This window comes from Ixodes scapularis, unplaced genomic scaffold (genome assembly GCF_016920785.2).
Source record: "Ixodes scapularis isolate PalLabHiFi unplaced genomic scaffold, ASM1692078v2 PGA_scaffold11__112_contigs__length_91849675, whole genome shotgun sequence".
Taxonomy (NCBI): Eukaryota; Metazoa; Arthropoda; class Arachnida; order Ixodida; family Ixodidae; genus Ixodes; species Ixodes scapularis.
The window spans coordinates 64,197,323-64,223,176 of record NW_024609837.1 but is presented as its reverse complement, the minus strand read 5'-3'; the positions used below and the strand labels follow the sequence as shown (position 1 = coordinate 64,223,176).

The 25,854-nt window shown below is 45.5% G+C and overlaps 1 protein-coding gene across 1 annotated transcript in view; it reads right to left on the bottom strand.

Annotated features, from left to right (window-relative positions):
- Positions 1–25,854, bottom strand: part of LOC121835036 (ATP-dependent RNA helicase DHX8-like) — a 40,047-nt gene that overhangs the window by 2,129 nt on the left and 12,064 nt on the right. Inside the window, exons 12-24 of the mRNA XM_042288948.1 lie at positions 19,768–19,915; positions 18,583–18,764; positions 17,355–17,549; positions 16,027–16,212; positions 15,011–15,097; positions 13,720–13,843; positions 12,099–12,280; positions 11,127–11,267; positions 9,837–10,049; positions 4,164–4,244; positions 3,912–4,040; positions 2,043–2,239; positions 957–1,136 (exon numbers count right to left, since the gene is read on the bottom strand). Coding sequence (XP_042144882.1) covers positions 957–1,136; positions 2,043–2,239; positions 3,912–4,040; positions 4,164–4,244; positions 9,837–10,049; positions 11,127–11,267; positions 12,099–12,280; positions 13,720–13,843; positions 15,011–15,097; positions 16,027–16,212; positions 17,355–17,549; positions 18,583–18,764; positions 19,768–19,915 — 2,045 coding nt within the window. The remainder of the gene's footprint in view (positions 1–956; positions 1,137–2,042; positions 2,240–3,911; positions 4,041–4,163; positions 4,245–9,836; positions 10,050–11,126; positions 11,268–12,098; positions 12,281–13,719; positions 13,844–15,010; positions 15,098–16,026; positions 16,213–17,354; positions 17,550–18,582; positions 18,765–19,767; positions 19,916–25,854) is intronic.

Sequence of the window (25,854 nt, the reverse complement as noted above, 5' to 3'; positions counted from 1 at the left end):
CCCTTGCTAACACGAGCCTGCACGTGCAACCAAAACAGCGCGAAATGCAGTGTGCTGGCAGTTGGGTCGGTTGGGTTGCACGCTTTGCTCGCTTTCCGAAGCAGCAAACAACGAAGTGGGGGCAGTCAACGCCAGTCGGGGCTCGCCAACAACGGGCAAAAGAGGCAACAAGTCGTGTGGTGGCTCCACCTAGGAGCAACGAATAAAACCTTCAGCGCAAAATTTTGGATTCTGATGAGATTCGCAGTTCGTCTAACTTTTCAAGATGGCAGGTTTGGAAGTATGATACTTTTCAAACTTTACAAGAAACAAATTCGAAAGTTTGAAAATCGTTGAAGTTTTTAATTTAGTAAGTTTGAAAGTTTGTGAATTGCGAATTTCTTAATGCATTAAGTTCGAAACAATCGATTTTTCAAATAGTTTGGAAATTCGAAATAATACAAAATAATGCAAAAAGTTTGCAAAAGCAAAAATTCTCAAACCTTCACCATGAAATTGCTTGTAGTCAGTTGGGAACAAAGTCTACAGTCCGAAGAGTGAACCCCTGCCTTCTGCTGTCGGCATTTTTTCATTGTTGCCAGTAGGGACTTTCACTTTGAAAAACACAGTGAGGTCCACAATTGTAAATTCAATAACTGCAAAAAAAAGTGATATTGGCAAATATCTGGGTTTCTATATCAGCAATGTTCGTTGGTGTGTTTAGCAAAGTATCAGGCAAATCGGGGACTACAAAGAAAATGTCCGAGCACCCATTTAACGAGCATCCCCGCAGTGGTGATCCATGACCGCTTGCCGGTACGGCGCCTCTTCAGGTCGAAATGAGAAGTAGTGGGAATCGAACCCAGGAACCCTGGTATCTACAGCATGAGCTTTTGCTCCAAGTGCTCCAAACTGTGGTGCGCCAACGCGCTCCGCCGTCTAACCCCGCCTCCCTAGACATATTGTGCGACACTTGCCATTCTGGCTGGCGGTTGAAGAGGGCACTGGAAGGGTGTATGTAGACCACCTGACCGTCCACCAGGGTGCGGTAGCCCTCTTGGGGGTCCTTCTTGGCTGCGTTTCTAAAGAAGCCGCTGCACACGGCTTTCTGCACGCGGGCCGTGTTCTTGGCGCATGACACCACGTCCAGCTTGTGCCTGCACGGATGTCACAACAGGGAACGACAAACTGTTTTAGAACACGCCGACAGTCAAATCCGTAAAGGCGACTTGCAGAAAAAATAGTCAATATTCCTTTCCATTTGGGAATGCACTGGGGCAAGAGTTTTACTACGGTGCCTAAAGCAAGTCTCTGGCTGGCGTGCGTGGCATCCCATATCAGCCACGTGTCGGAACTAGTCTCAAAATGGCGACAAATTAGATTACAGGAGCTGGCGTGTCATACTGTCGGATGTCGCGACACCGGTGGATGGTTGTACAAGTTCCAACGAAAAGCACGAGTGTCGCCGTCTGCATGTCGTCCCAACTCGTGGCTGCCGATGTTTCCGTGGACTGTGAAGCTGAAGAGCAGCGTACAATTGGAATCAGCGTCTTGCATTCACCTCCGCTGCTAAGCCACCACCACGACCGCAATAGACGGAAGCATAACAGTTCTATGACGTCATCAGGCAGAAATTGAGGGACCATAAATGAATACATGGTAAACGTTAGACGAAGACACATTTTAGGCACCATAATGTTACTGTAGAGCTTGTCCTCATCAGAACCTAGAGGAACAATGTGATTAGAATACACTAAAAGCATTTTGCACTGCCCTCACCTGCTGCACCTCTAAACATTTCTTGAAACTTTGTCACTCCAAACATGCACCAAGAATGCAACTGATCTGCAACATAGGTCAGCCAGCTTTGGGCCAGCCTGTGCACAGTAACTGGTTGATAGTATTGCCCACATTAATGCGGCAATGGAAAGGCTATTGGAAGTGGAAATCTTCAGTGTTCCCAACATGCTAACCGAGGTCGAGGCACAAGCTACTAGGGCAACAGACATTATATAGCTGCTACTCTATCTCGTCTGATCTCTAATGGGGCCCCAAGCACCGACCTGTCCATGATCCCGAGCAGCTGTTTCCTGACGTCCTGGGCTCTCTTGAGCGTGCGTATCTGGACAAAGTTCTCATAGCACCAGGCATTGGAGAACTTGTTGTTCTTCCAGGAGTTGTACACCGAGAGCAGGGTCAGGTGGTCGCCCTCGAGCTGGTTGAACTTGGCTTTTTTCTGGTCGGCCAGGGCTTGCTTGTCCTGGTGCACGGAAAGTCGATGAGCATTCAAGAATTGGTCGCACGAAATTTCTCTGGACCACGAGACAAAAGGTGTAAGGCTGGTCTAGAAACCAGAACCGAAAAATTTCGAGGATTCCTAAGCACTTCTTATGAGTTGTGAATGCAAAAGCATTCTCGGCGCCAAGAGGAGCAGAAGCGGCCGCAGTGCCGGCAGGGAGGGCGGCGATGCGCCATGCAGACCGCTTTGGCTTGCTGGTGACTGCTGCCCCGCTGGGTGAGGCAACGGCTGGGGTGCGAAGCTCAGCACGGTGCCAGGAGTGCAAAGCTCAGCGCAGCGCGTGCTGGTGAATCACGTGTCCTCTCATCATAATCATTGCCCTAGCTGTGTGTACCGGTTGACGATGTTAGACCTCAAAGCGTAACGAAAGGCCTAACGTTAGGCTCAACCTCAGGCCAGTGTATACCCGCGTACCCCACTCCAGCTGCGCCGCCAGCAGTTCGGCTGGCTCCTTAGCAACGATGACACCGTTGCTATGGAGCCACATGAAGCGTCGCAGCCAATGGGAATTTCGGTACCGTTTTTCTGCTACAAACGGCTAGACAATGCCGGCTTTGCTTTATAGGACGGTTAATGCTTATGCATTAATAGACCACCTTTCTATGACAAACACCAACGAGGGAGTTCCAGATCTCGCCACCTTACAAATGAAGCCTGAAGAGAAGTGGTATCACTTTGTCTATATAGAAATAAGAACAAGATGATTCCTCCAAATACAGCGCTTGTTATCTCTTCTAGATCAAGTGTCCATGTAAATGCACATTTGAAATACAGGTATGGGAACATCAGAGTCTGATGCTTTACAAATAAATGAGAGGTTACGTGATCTGCTAGTAATTAAATATGTAGAGTGCTCCCCAATCTGAATGCCACCATATGAGGGTCCATTTTTGGCACTTTTTAATCTGAAAGCATTAACTGTCTCATGAAGTGAGAGACATCATCAATTTGAAGCGCAAAAACGGCACCTTAAATCCTTTCTCCACATAAAGCCAGCTCCCAGCTATGAAAGCACGCGAAAAGTCTAGACACGGCACCTAGCTTCCCCGATTCCAAATAAGCGAAGTAAAGCTGATGGCTTTTCGTCTTCAGTCCTACTGGCTGGCGCGTGTCGATGAGGCTCCCATACGCCTGACACGCAGCGCCATGGGGTGGCCAATCGTTGAAACTGACGCTGCGCATTAGTTTCAATGGCCGGCCACCCCATGGTGCTGCGTGGCCGTCGACGCAAATACGCTGCAGATGAAATAAGGGAACGGAAGAATGAAGTCCATGCTTTTGCATTCACAACTCATAAGAAGTGCTTAGGTGTACCTTGAGCCTTTTGTGTTGTTCTTACACCTATCGGTCTAACTATAGGGTGGAGACTCGACTCCCCAATCACAACCCAGCAATAGCTAGCAATAGATCAATATTTGGCTGACCCAGTGGCAGCATTAAGTTTGAGGAGCACTGTCAATAAGAAATGTGCATAAAAAAAAAAGGCTGTTCATAGCTGCAATTTAATTCCCCTTACCCTGCACCGTTGCTTCATTAAGAAATTCTCTGTAACTTGGATCTCCATATACTGTGCCGTGGTCATCAGTTCATGCAACGACAGTGCAAGTTAGCATCAAGGAGACTCGACACGCACCTTGGGCCTGTAGAAGACGTTCTGCACTGACAGCATGGAGACCACAGTCAGGATCTCCTCGCTGCATCCCAGGTGCACCGACATGATGAGCATTTTGGCCAAGTTGGGACTCAGGGGAAACTCGGCCATCTGGCAAGACCAAGGAAATTTCCATCAGAAAGGCACGTCTTCCAATGTGCCCCCGAGCAGAATGCATTCATCTGCTATTTGTATCCGACCCCTAGCTAGGCTCTGCTGAAACATGCCACTCACCCTCCTCCCAAGTCGAGTCAGCAGTCCCTCGTTGTCTAGAGCACTTAGGGAATGAAGCTGTTCCAGGGCCATAATCAGGGTCTGAAAGAAAATTTTGCAATTGTTGCATTTCTACTGACTTCTCACAATGCTATTCATGGCTCAAGTTTAACAGACAAAAGCAAGTGTGCAAAATAGGGAGCTCTCCACAGGGAGCTTTGAGCCAGTTACCCAAAATGTGCCCAAATCCTTTGTTGTGTGTCCAACAACCGTTTTACTTAAAACGTGTGCCTAGAAATGCAGACGTCCTTGAGATTGAGTCATGGGTGTGATTCCAATCGTATGCTAAGCAGGAATGCAGATTTTTTTTGTCTCTGGTCAAAATGATTGTGTGACCTGTTGCTGAACTGTACAACCATATCTCGAACTACTAAAGGGGGGATCAGTGGCCGAGTGGGCTAGCGCACACCAGCTCGGAGCACAAGGAGCAAAAGCTTGCGCTGCATAACCCAGGGATCCTGGGCTCAATCCCCACCCCTGCCGTGCCTGTTTCAATCTGGATGAGCATCGTACCAGCGTTCGGTCAGGTATCATTACTGCATGGTGCACGCAAAAGACCCCAGGCTAGCGGTTTGTACGGTACTGGCTAAATTTCTCGTCGACAGCTGGGAGACAAGTCGTCATTCTAGGCTGTATAAACATACTCGCACAATAATTTTTTTTTTTTTTTTTCTTTTTTGACTACCAACTTGGTTACCTAGCATAGCAGTAATAGTCCTCTGGCAAACTCCTGGGCCACTGATTGACCAGATATACTGATTCGTGATGGTAGCCAGCCACTATCCAAAACAAACATACATTGCAGGATCTTTCACCCAAAAAGTAACAATGGGTCAAGGGGAAACCCTGGTCTTGGATCATTTTTCTGTTGTTTCTCATCTCATTTATATTAAATTCTCACTTCTACAGGGTGTCACAAAAGAAAATTTACACGGTCTTTTTTACCGCAAAAATAAACTAGGCATCGCCGAACGCTCATTCTCCGCCCAAAGGTAGAGCTGGAGCCCTAAACTCGTCAAACACAAAGTTGGAGCCGAAAGTTCGCGGAGGGCGCTAATTGGACATTGGCGACAAAAACGCGAAGTCATCGTCGTGGTTGTCCAATCGGTGCGCTCCGTCAACTTCGGCCCGAACTTTGTGTTTGACGAGTTTAGGGCCCCTAGAGGTCACAACCAGATGCCAAAGTTTCAGCCCGATCCGATAACTCAATCAAAAGTTATAAGGGATTTTCTGAAAATTTCAATAGGAAAATGGAGCCCATTTTTGCCCGTTTTCGGTTTCTGGTGTTATAGAGCCCCATGTGTTTGAAAACTCCGTCGGCCGCCATTCTCCCATTGAAAATTTCAGAAAATCACTTGTAACTTTTGATTAAGTTATCGGATCGGGCTGAAACTTTGACATCTGGTTGCGACCTCTAGCGCTAACTTTGGGCGGAGAATAAGCGTTCGGCGATGTCTAGTTTATTTTTGCGGTAAAAAAGACTGTGTAAATTTTCTTTTGTGACACCCTGTATTATACTTTTTCATGCTAAGCACAAACAAGCTATTGTGTTCCTATTACCGTAAAATACCGGGCAAGCGCCCACTCAAGATTTTGAGATAATCATGAAAAAATGGGGGATGGGTGCTTGTCCGGTCATCAATTCTACATATCAATGTACTGTGCATATTTTCTCAGATTTTACAAATTTGGGAATGGGCGCTTAATGTGGTATGGGCGGTTGCACGGTATTCTACGGTATGTCTGCATATTCTACAAACAATAAAGAGAGCAGCAAAACCATTCTTATAACTTTAGCTTCATTTTATAAAAGTATATCGCAAGTTAAAATTACTTTGCTGATGATTAAGAAATAATAATTGAAATCTTTGCCAGCAATAAAATTTAGTCATTAACATTTTTCAACAATACTGGTTTTGTTGCACTCTCTTATTTATCAGACATCCAACCCTAGAAAATGTATTCAGATCTAAGTTGTAGATCCAAAGACCGCCATGGGCAAATCTTTGTGTTGTGATGAAAAAAATTTATCTTGAGAAAACAGGAAGAGCTTTTCAAAACAAGCCTGTAAACAGCCTGTAAACAGCCTGGGTATGAAACTTTGAATTGATGTAACTGTACATATAAATGTGCACTTGCTGGCTGTAGTACTTATAAAATATGCCATGTGTAACTTGTATATAATTTTTTTCTCTTTTTTTTTTACATACTTTTTAAGACCAAGGTTTTCCCTGGGTTAAGGCAGAGCTAAAATAACTATTTCGAATAATTCCATGAGACGGCATCATATCCATCTTCAATGCAAACTGTTTTTCCAGTTTAAAGCGAAGCTGAAGAGGTTCTTAAAGAAAACAAGCTAAGGCGAATTCTAGCATTTTTTTCTTTTTTCGTGGATCCTAACACTACAAGCAGTAGAGCGGAACGTACTATCACTAGATGCACTAAAAACAAAAAACCAACTGCAGGGTATGACATGCCCAGAGCTTTCAAATGTCTGGCAGGTGCCAATTGTGAGTGAATGTGTGCAGTGGCAAGCTTGCGAAAGTTGCCTCCACGCAGATGCTGCATGTGTTTTCACACCCGAGACACCAGTCTGGACACCTTTCCACAGTTTTCGTGGTATTTATGAAGTGAAGGGTGTGCTTGCATAGCTCGATACATGACTGTTCAAGGTGCATGGGCTGTCACACATCTCACCGCAGACAAGTATGGCATGGTAAAGTCACCATCATGAAGCCAAGCCCTAAAACTACCTTGCACCCATAGACCACTTCGAGAACAAGCACAGAGGTGCACTACCTTTATTAAAGGAGCTGTGCAACAATTTTATTGTTGAAAGAATTTGGCTCTTGTACTGTTGACATTGTTTATCTTGTCACAAAGGACAGAAAACATACTTCCTTCCTTCGAAATGTTGCGATTCTGCCGTGCAGTCGCGAGGCAAAAATTAAAATATTTCCCGATCTGAGGCCGCGAGTGGCGGCCACGAGAATTATGCGACGTGACGTCAAAGGGGGACTTGTAAAAAGATTGCAAGTTGTGCAACTACCTCCTCAATGAAAGGTAATTTTTCTAAAAATCTTGTTGCTCCAACATAAATATAAATGTGTCAAAAACCTGGTATCATCGACAAAATTTTTATTATACGGCGTTTCAGTGGTGCTATCTATCGGAGGTCAACCAAACTGTCGGCTCGAACTGCTACCGCGAAGAGCCGCCAGAAGCCGGACGAGCACGTTCGCACTTTACTCCTTTCTTTTTTCGGTCTCTCGAGCAGTGCTTGTGCGTCCTCTTTGCTGGGACGCTTGGACAGCGTTCCCGCATATGGAACGAGTCTCAGTAGGGAGTTATAGAATAGCACGCGCTAAAGCTTTACGTACGCAAAGATTAGCGTCGTCGCCACAGCGCATGCGCCGAACGCTAACCACGTTTCGCGGCGTCGTGAGCGCAACGTCGGAGGCGAATTCACCTTGTGCTCCTTTGCCTTTGCGCTCCTCCAAGGTGGATTTGTAATGAGAAATTGGCTAGAGCCAAGACGAGCAGAGTTAAAGAATGGCGGCTCCCAGGACCATGGCTGCGGCTGGCTGTGGCCGCTTTGGTGGCGTCGTGAGCGCGACGTCGGCGGCATCCTCGCGACTGCAATTTTCAATGTGGGACGACATTGCACACAGTTTGGAAAACCCAGTAAGGTGAGCAATGATCACCGGCAACTTGATACTTGCAACGCGCAAACATTTATTGGCGAAGGTCAGTACACGAGACCTCTCTTGCCGAGGCGACGCATGCGGACGCGACCGGTTGACCGCTTGCGTCGCATTCTCCCATTTAAACAAATGTAAAATGTTACACTGGACCAAAAAACTTGTTTTAGCATTTCGTATGTAAAATAAAAATAGTGACTCATCTCGGTGGCGTTGCAAGCGCGAGATGCTTGGGCTTTTGCGTCGCGGCGGAGAGACACTATTCTAAGACTCTCATGTGTCAAGCGCTAACGCAAGCGCTAAATTTAGCGCTAAAATTGCGTACGTTATTCTAAAACTCCCCAGAGACTCGCTGTACTTCAGCACCTGGAGCTCCACCTTGCCTGCAGCCGGTCACCATGTCAATCGCGCAGCGCTAGCACGTGGTCACATGGTCGCGAGCGGGTGAGTTCTCGCTGCTCACTTATGGCACTAGAGAGAGAACTTCACTAGGACCCCGTGCGTCCCCCCCTTTTCACGTCAGAGCGCACATGACTCGGAGGATAGTGAACGGGTTGAGAGGAGCCATAAACCTCAATCTTTGTCATTTTTTTTTTTTAAATAAAAAGTAGGACAAGCAGGCAAAAGCGGCTTTTTTGTTCTTTACTTCAGAAGGGTCGAGACACCAACTGCCACAATAATTAAGCAAAGCACTAAAAGTGTTGCACAGCTCCTTTAACAAAGACATGGGCCAACAACTTTAGCAAAAAGGGTGAACCGTAACCACGTTCATGACTTCACCTGCAAAGCTCACGGGCGCAGAAGTGTGTTGAGAATTCTGCATAACACGTCACGATTATCTGCTAATACTGCCCGCACCAGGAAGAAGAGGCTTTAGCGTTATTTTGAAAACTTTGTTATGGCTACTCGGCGCATCAATTTAAGAAACAATTTTCCTATTCTTAATCTTGGAGGCCAAATAAAGGTGATCAGAGTGTCTTAAAGCGGTAGCTTTATAGGACCAACCAACCTCAGGAGCTGCGTAAGCATGAAATTTGGTTGGTTAGTTCCTAACTGCTAAAAATTAAAAAAAAAACAAAAAAAACAGCAACCGGTGCTAGGCATTGAACCCCCGTCACCAGCATGGAAGCTGAGTGCGCTGCTGACTGAGCTACAATTATAGCATCCAGGAACGGGAGGAACAGAAGCAGGTGGTGCGAGAAAACGTGCGGAGCAGAGAGGGGTGAAAAGGGCGAGAAAAGAGAGGAACAGAAAAAGATGGTATAGAAAGAGCTCAAAGCAGAGAGGGGTGGAAAGGGCAAGAAAGAGAGCAGAAAGAGGCGATGTAAAAAGAGTGCGGAGCAGGGAAGGGTAGAAAGGGCATGAAAGAGAAGGGCATGAAAGGAAAGGCATGAAAGGGCATGAAAGGGAAGGTAGAAAGGGCATGCTTTTCCTCTCTTGGTGATCCAGAAAATTTAGCGCAAAGGCTTTGCATCCAGGTGGTGCTGAAGGGAAGTGTGCACACAGCATCACAAATAGACAATTATGTGATGCAACGTGTTTCCATACAAAACCCTCTCCTAGGAACCACCCGAAGTAAGCGCACCGCCCACCCTATAGAGCTACAACATTTAAATAAATTTGGCAGAGTGACCAAACATACAGCCAATTTTTTCTTAAGTACTAAAACAACATCAGTTTCCCTTTAAGCACTATTTTAGCAGGCCTCAGCCACCACTGCAGCAGAACTGAGAGCCCTCCTCAGCATGTGTGTTATTGTTTATAAGGTCTGTAAGCTTCCCCACCACTTCAGTGGATCAATGTCAAGACAGGGAAGGCTCCTTGACTGCCATCCAAGACAAATATCTGTCCTTCAAGACTAATAATTTTGAGAAATCCCGCATTAAGCCGCGGAGGCGGTCTAAAGCAGCACCGGCCACGAGCGAGGGCCCACCTCTGTGGGGGGCGCGTCCATGAAGTCGAAGGAGAGCAGGTCGTTGATGCCCATGGCCTTGAGCTGGAGCACCGTGGAGGCCAGGTTGGTGCGCTGGATCTCGGGCACTGGGGTGGTGAGCATTTCATCCCGGTACGCACGCTCCGTGTAGAGCCGGTACGTCTTGCCCGGCCCCGTGCGACCGGCACGCCCCGCCCTCTGCTTGGCCTGGGCCTGTGGTTAGGAGGGCTTGGTCTTACTTACTTACTTACTTACTTACTTACTGAACCATTAGAACATACCGATAGGACTAAAATACGTCTATAGGTGTATTCACAAGCACTGGCCACATTCTATGCAGACATTCTCGCCGGATCGTTGGAACATACTCGTGGAATTAAACCAGGTGTACATGGCGGGCAAATGTGTCCCTTCGCACGGGAGCGAAGAGGAATGATACAGAGAGTAAGTAACCTTTCCGTGCATGAGAGCAGGAGATTAAAAAATGTGAGAGGGAGTGAACAGTGTCTCGGCCGTGTGTTCTTTGTTCGTTGCAGCCCATCTGTCAAGTGCTAGTAGGTCAAACCATGTTCAGTCGCAATTCATATCAAAGTGAAGGCATGATCGTTAACTGCTCCACACTGGCAGCGCCATGAAAAAACGGTCATGGTTGCATATGTGCTTTGCGAATCAAGTGTGGCAGCTGCCATGGCCCCCACTTTGTAACACTTCAAGCACAAAGCAGTCGATGACTGCCATGCTCCTTTTCTTGTAAACCAAGATTGTACCCGTTGCTACGACTTGCGGGCAATGCTGGAGTTCGGCACTCTGACTCCAAACACCCTCTGCACAAGGAGCGGACACACTTCTGCGTTTATGCCTACCCGCTATGCATCCTCCAATCAAAGCTTGATGCTGTGACATGTCCACCAACTATATCGTTCCAATCTGAGCTCGGTGCTGTGACGTGACTGCACCCCCTGTGCAAGAAGCAGATGAACCTGCTCGCTGTATAGATTCACTCACGAGTAGCACTGCCTAAGTCCCAACCAGTTTGGAGGACCCGTCTCTTGTGGTTACCATACTTTCCACTAAAATGACACCTTTCACGGCTATGAAAGGGCACATTCACTCAGACAATTTTGATCAGGATTCTAGTAGAAGCATTAAGAAATCTAAAGCTTAGCAGAAACAGTCTGTGAAAAAAGCATAAATCTGCCAGTTTCATTCAGCAACAGCGACATCACATACAAATGCTGCAAACAGTCATCTCACAATTCCAATTCCAAGAAAACATCCAAGACCACAAACCTGTGAGATCGGGGTGACGACCAGGGAATCCATTCCGGTCTTGGGGTTGTACACATTCTGCTTCACAAAGCCCGGATCGACGACATAATAGATTCCATCAATGGTCAGGGATGTTTCGGCAATATTGGTAGCAATCACAACCTGAGAGTGGCAAAGAAAGTCGCCTGGCTTAGACGTTTGGTCGAGTGCGGCGGAGGTACAAAGGCACTTCATGGGTCTATTACAGCGATAGCTGTTAGTGGGACACTTTGCAGCTTCACGTCGTCGACTGTGCCCCATGTCGACGCGGACCATTTTCGCACCTCCTCCAAAACATTCTACGGGCCGCTGATTACAAGATAACATGTATGGTCATGCATAGTAGCAAGATAAATTCATGGTCAGTAAGACAGTCCCCACCGTGCACTCTGGCAGTGCACCGGGATGGGTGCCCATGTGACCCAGAATTAGAACAAACAAAACAATTCTCAAGAGGTGGGCAAATAAAACTGCCTTAAGAATTTCACGACGCATTCTGTATCCATTGGTCATGCGTGCTATGAGAGCAAACCACCAGCTGCGCTTTGTTGCTGATGCTCTCTCTTCCCTTCAATGCGGCCAACACCAACATGAGCAAGCGAGGTATGTGCAGCATTCCCGTATAACGCTATCACTTTAAAAAGAAAAAATAAGCGGAGCGCAAGTTCGTCTGCTTTTTTTTTTGCAGGGGTTGTGGTTCTGATTGAAGAATACTAGTGGGTAGACCTCAAGGTGGCTTGCTTTGAGTTCTATTCACTGTCCTTCAACCAGAGCCAATCACAGCTTAGCGTTTTGACGTCGCCACAACCCCTGCAAAAGAAGCAGACGAACTTGTGCTCCGCATAGAGCCAGTCTGTTGCCACACCTTAAACACTGAAGCAGCAGTGCAATCTATACGAGACCTCAGTTTCTAAAGGAACGGAGGTAACAGACATCCGAAAGGAAAGTATATACTTTTCTGGAACCCGGCGTGGCAGGTTCGAAGATCCTCGTCTGCATCTCGCTGGGCAGTGCCGAGTAAACAGGAAGAATGATCAGCTCGGGCACGTCCGGCCCGAGGGATTTCATCCGTTCGTAGAGAATCTCGCAGGCGGTGTCGATTTCCTCTTGACCGGTCAGGAACAGCAAGATGTCACCTGGGAAGTAAATGAAGCATAAGTGCACTCAGTCGTAGAAACTAAGGTTTAAAACTTCTAAGTTTCGAGTATTGTAATAAGAGCCTCGAAATCTTTAAAACCTTTCAAAATATAGAGTATAACCTTGTTCCAACAGATATGGTTACAGCAGACATTCAGTTACAATGTACCGATTCGCAAAGTTTGGTTGGTCTTCCATTTATGCCATTGAGCCAACTTCGCTCATTACAGATTCTGTTATAACGTATACATTTGAATATAATGGACTAGTATATTAGGGAGTTTGTAAGTAGTTCACCATTCCATTATGGTGGACTCTGACAGCAGTCATTATTTTGGACACTGCATGGCTGGTTCGGTAGCGATGGCGCCCATTTTGCTAAGTGCTGTCATCACACTCGACACCTTGCAAACCTCGTACGATCCAAAGCGCGCAGTGATGACGATCATTGGGACAGCTCAATTAAAAAATTTCCACTTCACGTGAAGATGGAAGACCAGCGAAGCTGTTATTTTCATGACGTCTTTTAGGATGACCTCGACGACAACGCCTAGAGGACGACCTCAAGGACGACTTCTAGGACAAACTCGAGGACAACTACTAGGACAACGTCTAGGACGACCTCAAGGATGACTTCTAGGACGACGTCTAGGACGACTTCTAGGACGACCTCGAGGACGACTACTAAAACGACCTCAAGGACAACATCTAGGACGACCTCAAGGACGACTTCTAGTATGACCTTGAGGACAAAGCCTAGAGATGATAACAAGGGATCAGGACCTCACTTATCTAATAATGCCAAGGAAGGCTGACTCACGCTGGTTGCCCCCTTTTTTTATTTATTCATACTTGCCCCGACCAATGGGGAGTTTTCTGTCAACATCCGGGGACACATTTTTTCCCAAATCCTAGCGCATAACAGCTTCGCTGTAAAAATCACGATGTTCCAAAGTACAGATGTTCAAATAAACCATTTCTTTTCTGTTATCCATTTACATTTTGTCAGTCTCACTGGTTATAACAGACTCCAGTCATAACCAACCTCTAATTCTGTAGTAGGAATGTCTGCGGCCTGCATACTCCTTTTATGACGGACCAAAATCTTCATCACTATCACAGTCTGTTCTAATGAGTTTATACTACTATTCCTCCATTTTACGAATCCCTACCCATTTAAGGCTACTCATTTATAAAAATTCTCAGCAGCGCGTCTGAACTTTGTCGGAACTTGCTAGCTTTAAAGTGCCACAAATACTATGCCCGTTTAATGCTTTATTAAGGAAATAGTACAGGGCCTTACAGGAGGACAAATCCTGGAAAAATGACCATTGTCAAGAGTCAATGTTGGGCACCCTATAGTTTACCGTAAAATAAGCCTTAATCTTTCTGATGTCTGAGAGCAGAATCAGAGTTGTTTGCAAATATTTCTCCCAACCTGGAGGCTCGGTAAGATGGATCTGCATCACGGTGATGAGCGAAGCGTCCAGGTAGTCAGTCTCAGGTTCCTTTGTGTAGAGAATCTCAACTGGGAAAGTCCTTCCCGGTATTGTGAAGATGGGCTGTGGACAGTAAAAAGGAATGGGAGCGATGCATTCAATGCTACATAAGCCCCCACTTCAACATGTCCGTGAAAAGTATTTTTTTATATTTTTAATTAAGCAATTCGTTAGTAGTTTGTTGCTTCTGTAGTCACACCATAAAACAAGCCCATGAACATGCATTGCTCCCACATGGAACAGGAAATTCTCTCATTCTAAAGTCAAATTTGGGGGTTTTACGTGCCAAACCTACGAAGGCATCTGGCACCCCCCAGCGGAGGACTGAGGATTAATTTGGACCACCTGGGGATCTTTTGACGTGCAACCGAAAGCTCGGTTACACGGCGCCTTCTCAGCAATAAGCCTCAGTCAGATTGCGGGCACCTCGGTCGGGATTCGAACCCGCCACCTGGGGATCCGTAGGCCGGCGCTCTCGCCTCGGAGCCACCGAGGCGGCTTCTCTCATTCTGAACTGTCCTTTATCTTGGACTTATTATACTACCTGACCATCACAGGCTAGTTTGGTTTCATACAAGCTGCCTGCTACACATTTCAGAAATGTCACAGATGTACACACAGAGCTAGTATAAGATATGAAACATATAATTAGGGTTCAGTATTTTCGAATAAATCCAAAAAAATCCGGAAAATACTCGCCGGTAAATTTTTAATTAATTCTGATAAATTTTTCGTTAATTCGGATTTATCAAAAAAGCTGAATTTCGAGGTCACAATGACAAAATAAAAAGCAAAAAAAGACGGTGTTTTACAAATTAACTTTATAAGAGCACAGGGTTAGTTGTCCTGAAGCGATCCCACTTTGGTTTCCTCTGAAATCTCAAACTACTTACAAAAGGGGTTTACCGTTTAGCCTGTCAAGGTTAGACAATGGGTCATGGAACCCGGACTTGATTTATTTTGTTTTTTAAGTCTTAAAAATTGGAAACACCATAAAAAACATTTTTTTTTCTTTATGAATTGGGAATCTAACAAAAATTAGCTTCGATAAACAAAATTTTCAGCAAAAAATAAACTCCAAAAAACACCCTCCAAATTACACGAGAAATGAACTCCAAAAACACGGAATCCCACATAGTATAAACTTACAAAAAAAAAAAAAAACAGAAATAACTGATGGCTTGTACACATTACTGAAACATTTATTGGAGGAAAGTGCCGCGCACGTACCGCCTCGAAGAAGTATTGGGAAAACTTGACCGCATCCAACGTGGCCGACGTCACAATCAGCTTCAGCTGTGGGCGCTTCTTCACCGCCTAGAAAGAGACAGAAGCAAGCACCACAAGTTAACTGCCCATATGTACAAAGCTTTTGGTGGGACACTACCCTTGCTTCCTTCTTGTACGCAGATTTTTTCCATTCTTTACGGTACAAATGACACAACCTAGAAAATTTAACCACTTTAAGGAGGGGAGGGCAGATTGAGCATCGCAGCGTAAACATACAAAATTCTTGGCAGTCTGCTCACTAAACCTACTATTCTGGACATGCGGCACACTCGTTGCAAAGTAACCATTTAATCTAGACTACCATAGTTTCTGGTCTATAAGTTGCACCCCCTATAAATAGCTGTTTTCACGAAAAAAATCGGTATGCAAGTCGAATGTCTTTGTACGGTTGGCGCGGTGAAATTGCATTTGGAAGCCCACATATGCGTATGTGATCGAGAGATGTACGCAAGCAGGAGCCAGACTCGGTATTCTCGTCAATGAATCGAACAAGAAATATCATCCTTGCAGGAAATTTGTTTTCATGTGCCGGCCATCGCTTCCACAGAAAGTCACCCTACTACCAGGCGCAGATGACAGAAGAAAGTCGATCCGTGGTATCAGAAGCCTACATCCGACGGATCTAGGCCCGCCTTAGGACCGCCGGAACACCCAGGCCATCAGTGGGTGCCCTGATGTATTTCCTTTGTTGTAAACACCGATACAGACTACATCTTGCGTGCACAGCTAAGGTCCATATTCATAAGAAAAGAAGACATAAGTCGCACCGACGGAAGTTTTAAGTAAAAACTGCGACTTATACGCTGGAAAACATGAAACTTGGGTTCTCTAGCTTGCAATTCAGTTACACGGCGCTTATAACTCTGTTGAATTACGGGCACATTGGCCAGAATTTGGGCCCACCAAAAGGGAATCCGCAAGACAGTTGCTGCAGAGCTAGGAACTGTGGCACAAACATTTTTGAGGAGACCGAAAAGGACGTCCGTGTGTATGGTCCTCTCGTGGGCTTCGTCCAGCATGATGATGGAGTAGGACAGCAGGTCCAGGTCAATCAGGCACTCTCGCAGCAACATGCCGTCTGTCATGTACTTGATGAGCGTCTCCGGGCTTGTGCAGTCTTCGAAACGGATTGTATAGCCAACCTGTTTCAAATTAACAAAGACGCACAAGCCATTAACCCATTGCATGCTATTTCTTTTTTTTTCTTCGTTAAACGTACCAAGCAAATTAATTTAAAATTGGCAATTTGTATGAAAATTAAAGGAAACATTCATTCGTCCTCCAGATGTTGTTTGTTGCTCTCACTAGTAATTCCTTGCCACCTGATGTGTCCATTTAATAGTTCTTCACTGCGTGGTACTGCTGGAAGCATTCGGGAAGGTGGAGAGCAACAAACAACATCCTGAGATCGAGTGAATGTTTGGTCAAATTGCCAAGTCATTGGAGAGATGGCACGACTTGTCGTTGGAAATGGTGGAACACTCACTACTTTCAAATAAAAGTTTCTGTATCTCTTTATCAGTTAAAGTCAACCTCTGCATTGAGGCCAGAGCAACTTTTGCTGCACTGAAGGTCTTTCTTTCTTTTTTTTGTTGATATAGAGCTTATTTTTGATAAAATTTGGAACTAAAAACAAAATAAGTGGAGGCAGGACAATAGTGGTAGCACCGCCATCCATCAGAGAGCACACGAAACAAGCTTCGAAACATGAGCCACACTGGTGGTCGGGTTTTCTGGTCCACAATGAATGATACAGGCAACGTTTGTGATTAGTAGCTAAGAGGTCAATAAAGAATGCCAGTAATTTTAGTGCATCTGAGCCAGCTTCCACTGATGTGAGTAAAATGTAGGCACATCTTGATTATGTCTGACGAACACAGAGACACACGGGGTGTGCTGCGGACCGGCTGGGCACATGCTGTGCGTGTGTGTAACATCCTATAATGTCATGAGGTCACGTGACCATGACATCACGCAGCATTACGGTGTCACGTGATCTCAAGTGTTACATGGCATCATGATGTTGTAATATTATGACGTCAGATGACATTCTGACGTCATGTCACGTGACATCGGGGAGTGTCACATGACCCAGGGTTTTCACGCAATATCCCGATGTCTAGGTCATATAAGCAAAACAGCCATTATGAAGCTGCAGTGCTCATATAACCTTGACCTATGTTTCAGTCATCCCTAATGTGGTAACTGTGGTAACTGTACGATGAACCGGGTAACTGTTCAGTGAACCAGGTAACCGTTCAGTGAACCGCGTTCGGGGTCTTGCCTCCTGTCCGAGCCGGCAGCCAAACTCCTCGGCAACCCTCTTGGCCACCGACATGGCCGCCACACGTCTGGGCTGGGTGCAGCCAATCTTGCCCCGGGTGGTGAAGCCGGCCTCGGCGAGGTACTGGGTGATCTGGGTGGTCTTGCCGGACCCAGTTTCTCCAATCACGATCAGAATCTGGTTGTCCGTCACAGCCTGCCACGACACAAAACGCAGCTGAGATTGCACAATTTCCGTTTTTACGGGCAACGAAAGTACCGTATTTACTCGAATGTAACGCGACCACGATTGTGACGCGAGGGGTGACTTTTCACAGCGCAAAAAAAAAAAGAAAAAAGAACACGAATGTAACGCGAGTTAAGTGAGGGGAAAATAGTACTTTAAAAAGTATTACAACGTGGTCCGCGGAAGCCTTTTCGGCCAGGCTCACACTTGAAGAGCACTTCACGCTGGAGCCTCCACCCACGGACAGTCGATTCTGTCACATCTACCCGTCGAGCCGCGGCAGAGTTTCCGATTTCCTCAGCCATCATAATTGCACTTCTTTTAAAGCGGGCGTCGTACTGAGCTCGTCGCGTCGCCATTTGCTCGAGAGTCCAGTCGCGGAAGCACGTAGCAGCAGCTCACAAAACACGGACAACACGGGCATATGGGTTCGGTAACCCTAACAGAAAGAGAAAGCATTCTGAAGGTAACCCGTAACCCTAACATGGGCGCAACGAGTCGCAAACAAGAATAGGATTGGATTGGCTGTTTCCAGCGTGTATATGTTGCCAGCACAAGATTGAAAGATCGTGAGATTTGTCGTAGCCATTTTAAAGAGCCTGTGCTGCAACACCGCCAAGGCAAATTTTGAGGCGTTTCGATTATAACGCGAACCCCCAAATTAGGTAAGGGAAATTTGAAAAAAACTCGCGTTACATTCGAGTAAATACGGTATTTCTCAATCAACAGATTTTCCCTGCCGCCTCGGCTGCTTCGAGGCAAAGCGGAACCGAGGAAAAATGTGGCTCGAGTTACAAACTCGCCGGACCTATCAAACGCCTCCCTTCCGTCACCCGACCTCCCTCTCTCCGCACAAGCGGAGAAAGTGGGACCACATGGCGAGAGATGAATGTACGACCGGTTTAACGAGCTCATAGCCTCTGCCCCACAATCGGCTTAGAATGAACGAAGCATAGACGTTAGCGACAGTTCGACGACGGTGGTGGATGAATCGGGTGCATACCTTGACCAATTCGTCCTTCAGCTTGTAGATGGGTAGGGACTGCCTCTGTTCCAGGATGGTCATCTGGGTCTTCTTGCCATAAGACGCCTTGGCCCCTCCCGTTACGTGCTTCTTCCACTCGGGCAACTCCTGGGTCATCATCCCGATGCCGCGCATGTTGGCGGCCAGGGTGCGGCCGTCCGCTGCGTGACGTGACAGGTTGCGCAATTAATGTGATGTTGCACACGCTACGGGAAGTGTTCGTGGCGTGCCCTATGTGAGTGCGCCGTTCAAAGCACGTGCTTGAAACGAGCTCCTATTTGTAGGCTGCTAAGACCAACAATCTTGATGGTCTGGAAAGCATCTTACAAAAGCACAGTGAAAGCTCGTGATCAGCACCCACGCTCAGCAGCCACCTTTTCCAGAACCATCTGTTATGTTGCTTGAATGTGACAGACCTCCAAATGTCTCTGTGGCAGCTGTCTACTAGGGAGCACTCAGTCGTGCATTAAGCTTATTTTTTATTTAGGAGATTCGAAGGTCCCGGAGCAATACACATCAATTCAGGCATGGTCAGTTTAATGTCGAAGATTATTTTACATGCCAACCAGTATTACCATACCCAATAGACTGCCATTAATTAGCTGACCTGGAAAAACCAACGACTTGTCTTTTTCCTTAACCTACATTTTGAACAACAAAAAGATGAAGAATTCCCCAAATATTTCCGCACTGTCTGCGAGAACAGGCCCAATCACATTTCTCCACTTTATACATTTTGTCTCAAAGCCATGTTCTGCTATGCGAGGCCATTCCGATTCCACTAACTTCCAGTAGTAGAACTATAGCTCAATGTGCTTCAAGAACTGGCTCAATTAACCAAGATATCACTCAATAGGGAGTATTCGCTGGCAGTCATGGCTGCATGGTTCGCTGCTGAGCTTGTGCTGACAGCAAGCGAAAGCCAGACTCACTGCCAATGCTGCTGTTCATGAAAGACCATAAGTTGGTTTATCCACAGCTCATGGTGATGACAGCATGTAAGTACCTCCTATACAAAGACCACGACCATGGGCTTAGTTCACTGCTTTGTTTTTTACTTAATGTAAAAAGGTGGCCATCGATGCAAGGTCAGGCTGAAGGAAGCCCACATCAGACGAAAAGTTGCAATGATAAGGGACGAGGTTTTTAGATATTGCTCCTTACCATCAGGCATGGGGTCAATCCAGTGCTTGTTCAGGCCAGCTGGAATCGAATCCATCTCTGCTTCTCTTTGCTGCTGCTTCTGCTCCCTACGTTCTTTTGCTAGGGCAGACTGCATCATGGCTGCTTGTGCAAGGGAGCCGTCAGGATTCTGCAATTGGAAAGCACGATAGAAATTGCAACACTTCGGAGTCATTGCTGCACTGGCCGCTTGATGACACCCAAACCAGCGCATTAATAAATAAAGACACATACCAAAATTGAGCCGTAAAGTCAAATAAATACAAATAAAAATGGCAATTGGCAGTATATTTGTTCTCTTAATATTTTTCTATGTACCATGACAACAAAATTGTCTGATAGGGTGCTTTGAAGCTCTGACAAGCATTGTTTCAGCATTTGTACCATAATAAATACTGCTGTATTCATATTGCTTGGTAGCATGGATTCTTTCTTGCTTCTGTGTTTACACATGATGCAGGAACAGAGCACTTGTGCAGTGGCCATTTGTGGTTGCTGTGCGGTAAGAAAACTCTTTGGCCCAGCCAAGGACTTGGTAAGTAGGTAGCAAGGAGTCTACACAGCAAAAATATAAATGCCTGTTTCTTCCACCTGTACACTATGTTCTTTGAACACTATAAAACTAAAAATTTTGCTGGTATTTTTACAAGCTAACCATTTAAGAAAACACCAGAAAGTATAGCTGTGAAATATTGCCATGTGCATCTCGGAGCAAGCGCATCCGTGGCTGAATGGTTATAGTGCTTGGCTACCATGCAAGGGGCCGAGGTTCGGTTCCTGAGAGCAGAAGTACCTTTTAGTTATTTTAGTAAATGTTGCATTCTGGTTAATTTGAGAACCCTGTTGCTTGTTTGAGGTTTGAATGTTCTGAATAATCTATGCCGATCGTTCCAGAAACCCACGCGTGTACATAAGGGTGATTCCACGTCAGTTCATGCAATGATGGTCCGGGTCATAATTTAGATATTTTTGTTAAAAATATATATGAAAGCCATGTTCTTGGGAGGAACATTCAGCTAAATATGAACGCCGTAACAATTTTTTTCGCTGAGAAATAAAATAGAGAAGCTTAAGGCATGGAAATTGAGAAGATTTCACAATGCTACTTTGCACAGTCGTCATTTCCTTATCGAACCTTTCACAGCACCATAACTTTTTTAATAGGTTTTACAAAGGTTATACAACACATACATAAAAAATTAAAAATATACATAAAATATTTCAATGCAAACAAAAATATCAAACATGGCACAAAAACGTGTTTTAGAGACATATTCACAATTTTTTTGCAAATAAACCATCTTTCATAATACTTCACAAAACATATCAAAATGCGCGTATTTAAATATTCTTTACGAATATATAAATATAATATGCCCACCCTTAAACATATTTTTGTTATCAACGCGGAAATTCGGCTGATTTCTCGAAATGTGGCAAGATTGGGCGTCGATATTTAAAAAACTCCATCTTTTATTTTCTTTAAACTCCCCTTGGCACTTTGCAGTGACTTGAACTAACCTGTGATGGCAAAAGATTGAGTAACATATGACCTCCAAGCGGGAAAAGCTACGACAAACCTTCACTCGGAGCGAGCCGACGTCTTCGTCATAGCAGCTTTGCCGCACAGCACCAAACGTTTGGGCGTTAGTTATGGCATGTATTTTATATTATTAAAATTCTTTTTTTATACGCAGTGAGTATTAGTGACGTGAAAAGGAGCTTTGAGCTGGAATGCCATTAATTAGCTTACAATTCACAGGAATAAAACGGCCCCACTCTGCAAATTCGCTACCTATGCATCATACATAAGCTTAAAACTCTCAGTTGCGCAAGTGGCCATGTATACATCTGGCCTCTCGGCATATGATGACTTTCAGAGATGAGTTTCCTGGATTTCTTTGACAGGTTTTACGGTGGTTCACGTTGCTTGCTTCACCGCACGAAACTCTCGAACTCGAAGACAGTTGTGAGCACTGCGCAGAGTGGTTTGACGCGTTTTGCGAAGTGCTGAAGGCATGTAGTTCCCACCAGGAACGCAAGCGATTGTACGTGCTTCTGCCACCAATCATCCTGAAGAAAACAATATTGCGTCTGGTGTCGGGTGCGACTGCCTACATGATTGATCAAACATGAAAACTGAAGCGCAAAGGTGGTGTTTGGGCAACCCCTGATCCCTACATGGGGAAAAAGGCGAATGCCGAAGACGTGGGGGTTGCAATTGAGTACTACACACGCGACGACCTCGCATGCTCTGTTCAAAGCCCCGACAAAAAGGACGTCGTCAAAGCCATGATCAACGACATGTTCAAAGTCGGAAAAAGGTTTATGACCCCCTCTATTAAGGAAGCTTACCAGCTGTTTAGGAAGGACCATCCCCAACCCGAACTAGGCATCTCCAAATTTTATTCCCTACGACCAAAATGGGTAAAAAAAAAAGTCCCGAGCACGAGGTGTGCGCATGCATATATTGCGTCAATTTTCAGTTGCTTTTAACGGCAATAACAAATGCCCCAAAGAAGACATTTACTGAAGACGACCTCAAGCGCATCTACCTCTTCTGCGCTCCACAGAACGATTGCTTTCTGCGCCGTTGCGAAAAGTGCCCAAAAACGCAGAGCATCTCGCTGCAGTCGTTTCATCTCGACGAAGACCAAGAGATCTGTTTCGCGTTATGGGACGCTGGCGAACTCGTCAAAAAGGTTATGGGCACTTCTGCCTTCCTGCGGCAATAGGAGAGCGAAAAGTATATGAGGCATTCTTACATCCTTGACCTTGAACGAAGCCTGATACATGACACAAGAACCGCCTTACCACCCAAGGCAGTGATGTTCCACTTCGATTTTCCGGAAAAATGGACAGTACTCTTTCCAACCGAAGTGCAGAGTTTTCATTGAAAAAAAACTCAAGTGTCTCTCTCCACAAGTGTGGTTACGTCCACGCAAGGCACGCAAAGCTTTGCCGTTGTCACCGATGGTACACGAAACATGACACAGCTCACGCTCTTCTAGCCCCATAGGCCATAAAAGAGTATGTTAATGTTCATTTCCCAGTCTTTTTTGAAATAATTTTTGTATCAGACGGAGCGGCGGCGCATTTCAAGAATCGCTTCCAATTCCACGAATTGTCTCGGAAGCCGCACTCTTCGGCAAGATGGATCTTTTCAGCCAGTGGACACGGAGAAAGCGCTTGTGATGAAGTAGGTGGAAGAACCAACGCTCACCAAGTTGAGATCTTCGCTCATCTCAACGATTGCCACCGCTAAAGACTTTGTGGAAGTGCTACGTAAAAAAGTAACAAATGTCTGCATGTTCCACCTGTCTGTGGAACGGGTTCGAGAGTTTCGTGCGGTAAAGCAAGTAGAGTGGACCACCATAAAACCTGTGAGAGGAATCCGGGCTTCTCATCTGTGGAAGTCATCATATGCCGAGAGGCCGGATGTATACATGGCCACTCGCATAACTGAGAGTTTTAAGCTTATCTATGCATAGTTAGCGAATTTGCACAGTGGGGCCGTTTCGTTCCTGTGAATTGTAAGCTAATTAATGGTATTCCAGCTCAAAGTCCATTTTCGTGTCACTAATACTCAGCCCTTATGAAAAAAAGAATTTTAATAATATAAAATACATGCCATAACTAACGCTCAAAACGTTTGGTGCTGTGCGGCAAAGCCGCTATGACGAAGACGTCGGCTCGCTCCGAGTGAAGGTTTGTCGTAGCTTTTCCCGCTTGGAGGTCATATGTTACTCAATCTTTTGCCATCACAGGTTAGTTCAAGTCACTGCAAAGTGCCAAGGGGAGTTTAAAGAAAATAAAAGATGGAGTTTTTTAAATATCGACGCCCAATCTTACCACATTTTGAGAAATCAGCCGAATTTCCGCGTTGATAACAAAAATATGTTTAAGGGTGGGCATATTATATTTATATATTCGTAAAGAATATTTAAATACGCGCATTTTGATATGTTTTGTGAAGTATTATGAAAGATGGTTTATTTGCAAAAAAATTGTGAATATGTCTCTAAAACGCGTTTTTGTGCCATGTTTGATATTTTTGTTTGCATTGAAATATTTTATATATTTCAATATTTTTGAAATATTGGATATTTTTAATTTTTTATGTATGTGTTGTATAACCTTTGTAAAACCTATTAAAAAAAATGGAAGCCGTTTTCAATTCCCTGTAACGCCGGTTAGAGCGCAGCTCTTGAGGGGGAAGATGGAAGCGTACTGAGGGATAGGTGACTCCTTGAGGTCACGTGACCTCAAGGGGGTCACGTGACTTCAGGGGGTCACGTGACCTCAGGGGATCACGTGACCTGAAGGGTCACATGACCTTAGGGGGTCACGTGACCTCAAGGCGGTCACGTGACTTCTGGGGGTCACGTGACCTCAAGGGGGTCACGTGACTTCTGGGGGTCACGTGACCTAAGGGGGTCACGTGACCTAGGGGTGTCACGTGACCTGGGTGGGTCACGTGACCTCGGGGGTCACGTGACCTCGCGATTACGCCGACGCCGCTCAAGCCGGAAACGGGCCCCTAAGAGCTACGCTCTAAAAGTTATGGTGCCGCGAAAGGTTCGATAAGGAAATGACGACTGTGCAAAGTAGCATTGTGAAATCTTCTCAATTTCCACGCCTTAAGCTTCTCTATTTTATATCTCAGCGAAAAAAATTGTTACGGCCTTCATATCTAGCTGAATGTTCCTCCCAAAAACATGGCTTTCATATATATTTTTAACAAAAATATCTAAAATATGACCCGGACCATCATTGCATGAATTGACGTGGAATCACCCATAAGGGGCTCCGCATGGCCAGTCGGAATCAGTCTCGCCCCCAGAACTCTATCCCGCTACTACGCCACCATCGTCACCTCATCAGTTGCCATTTGTGACAATATCCAGTGGGTGCAAATACTAAATCCAACAGGAAGCCAGTGGATGCAACTAAATCCAGGAAGTCACAAATTTTGTTTGAATTACCAGAAGTTTGAATTATCAGAAATGTATCTAAATATGATGCACAATGAAAGTATGATTTGCCATATGTATGGCTACACGTACAAAGCAGATGTTTGATGATTTCCTCCATACAGGCCTACTGATCATAAGCAGGTGTGCCACACATGAAATATTTGTAAAATATATGACATAAGTTTATTTATCTCTCAAAAATGTTGTTTATCGTGGACTGTAGAAACAGCATATGACAACTCGAAGCAAAATTAAGTTTGTTCATCAAGCCAAGAGGTTGTCAATTGTGGACTATTAAAGGGGTACTTCGGCGATTTTTTTAGTTACCTCAACTACCGTAAAATCCTGAAATAGCGCCCACACTCGATAGATCGCCCACTCTGCTTTTATGTTCGAACACGTGTTTCCCTCGAATACTGATAGGTCGCCCACCTTCCAAAAATAGCGATGCCCGAAGGTTGAGAAAGGTGCCGGAGGGTAGGGGAGAAGGTTTGGAAAGCCTAGGATTCCCTTCACAAAAAGAAGAGGCCACACACAATAAGGGAGATAAGATAACGGAAGGAACCCGGAAAGCGGTCAAGGTCACTTATTGAATGACATCAGGAAAGCGTTGAAGGTCACTTAGTGGTTGTCGTCAGATCGCCCGAGAACCCCAGAAAATCGTTCGACCAGCAAACTGTGAAGACGTTTCTTGTGTATACTCGGGATGAGGTCCAGCTATACCACCCAGAAGAAAGTGGAAGTCGTGGAATGGCACCGGAAGAACGGAGCTAACGTGAGCAAGACTGCGCGCCATTTCGAAGTTGACCGGAAGCGTGTACGGGAATGGAATACGAGCTACCAAGTACTTCTACAACAATGCCATGGAACGAACAAGTTGAAGAGAGCAATAGGTAGGGGACGACCCGTTTTTAGTGAAGAAATCGACGACGCACTGATGGACTTCCTGGAGACTGAGAGATCCGCCGGTCGAGCAGTCAGCAATCGCCTGCTTCAAGAGCATGCGCGGAAACTGGCAGAACAGATGGGCCTAGGAAACTTCCAAGCGTCATGCCAGTACATAGCTAACTGAAAGAAGCGATTTAATGTGTCT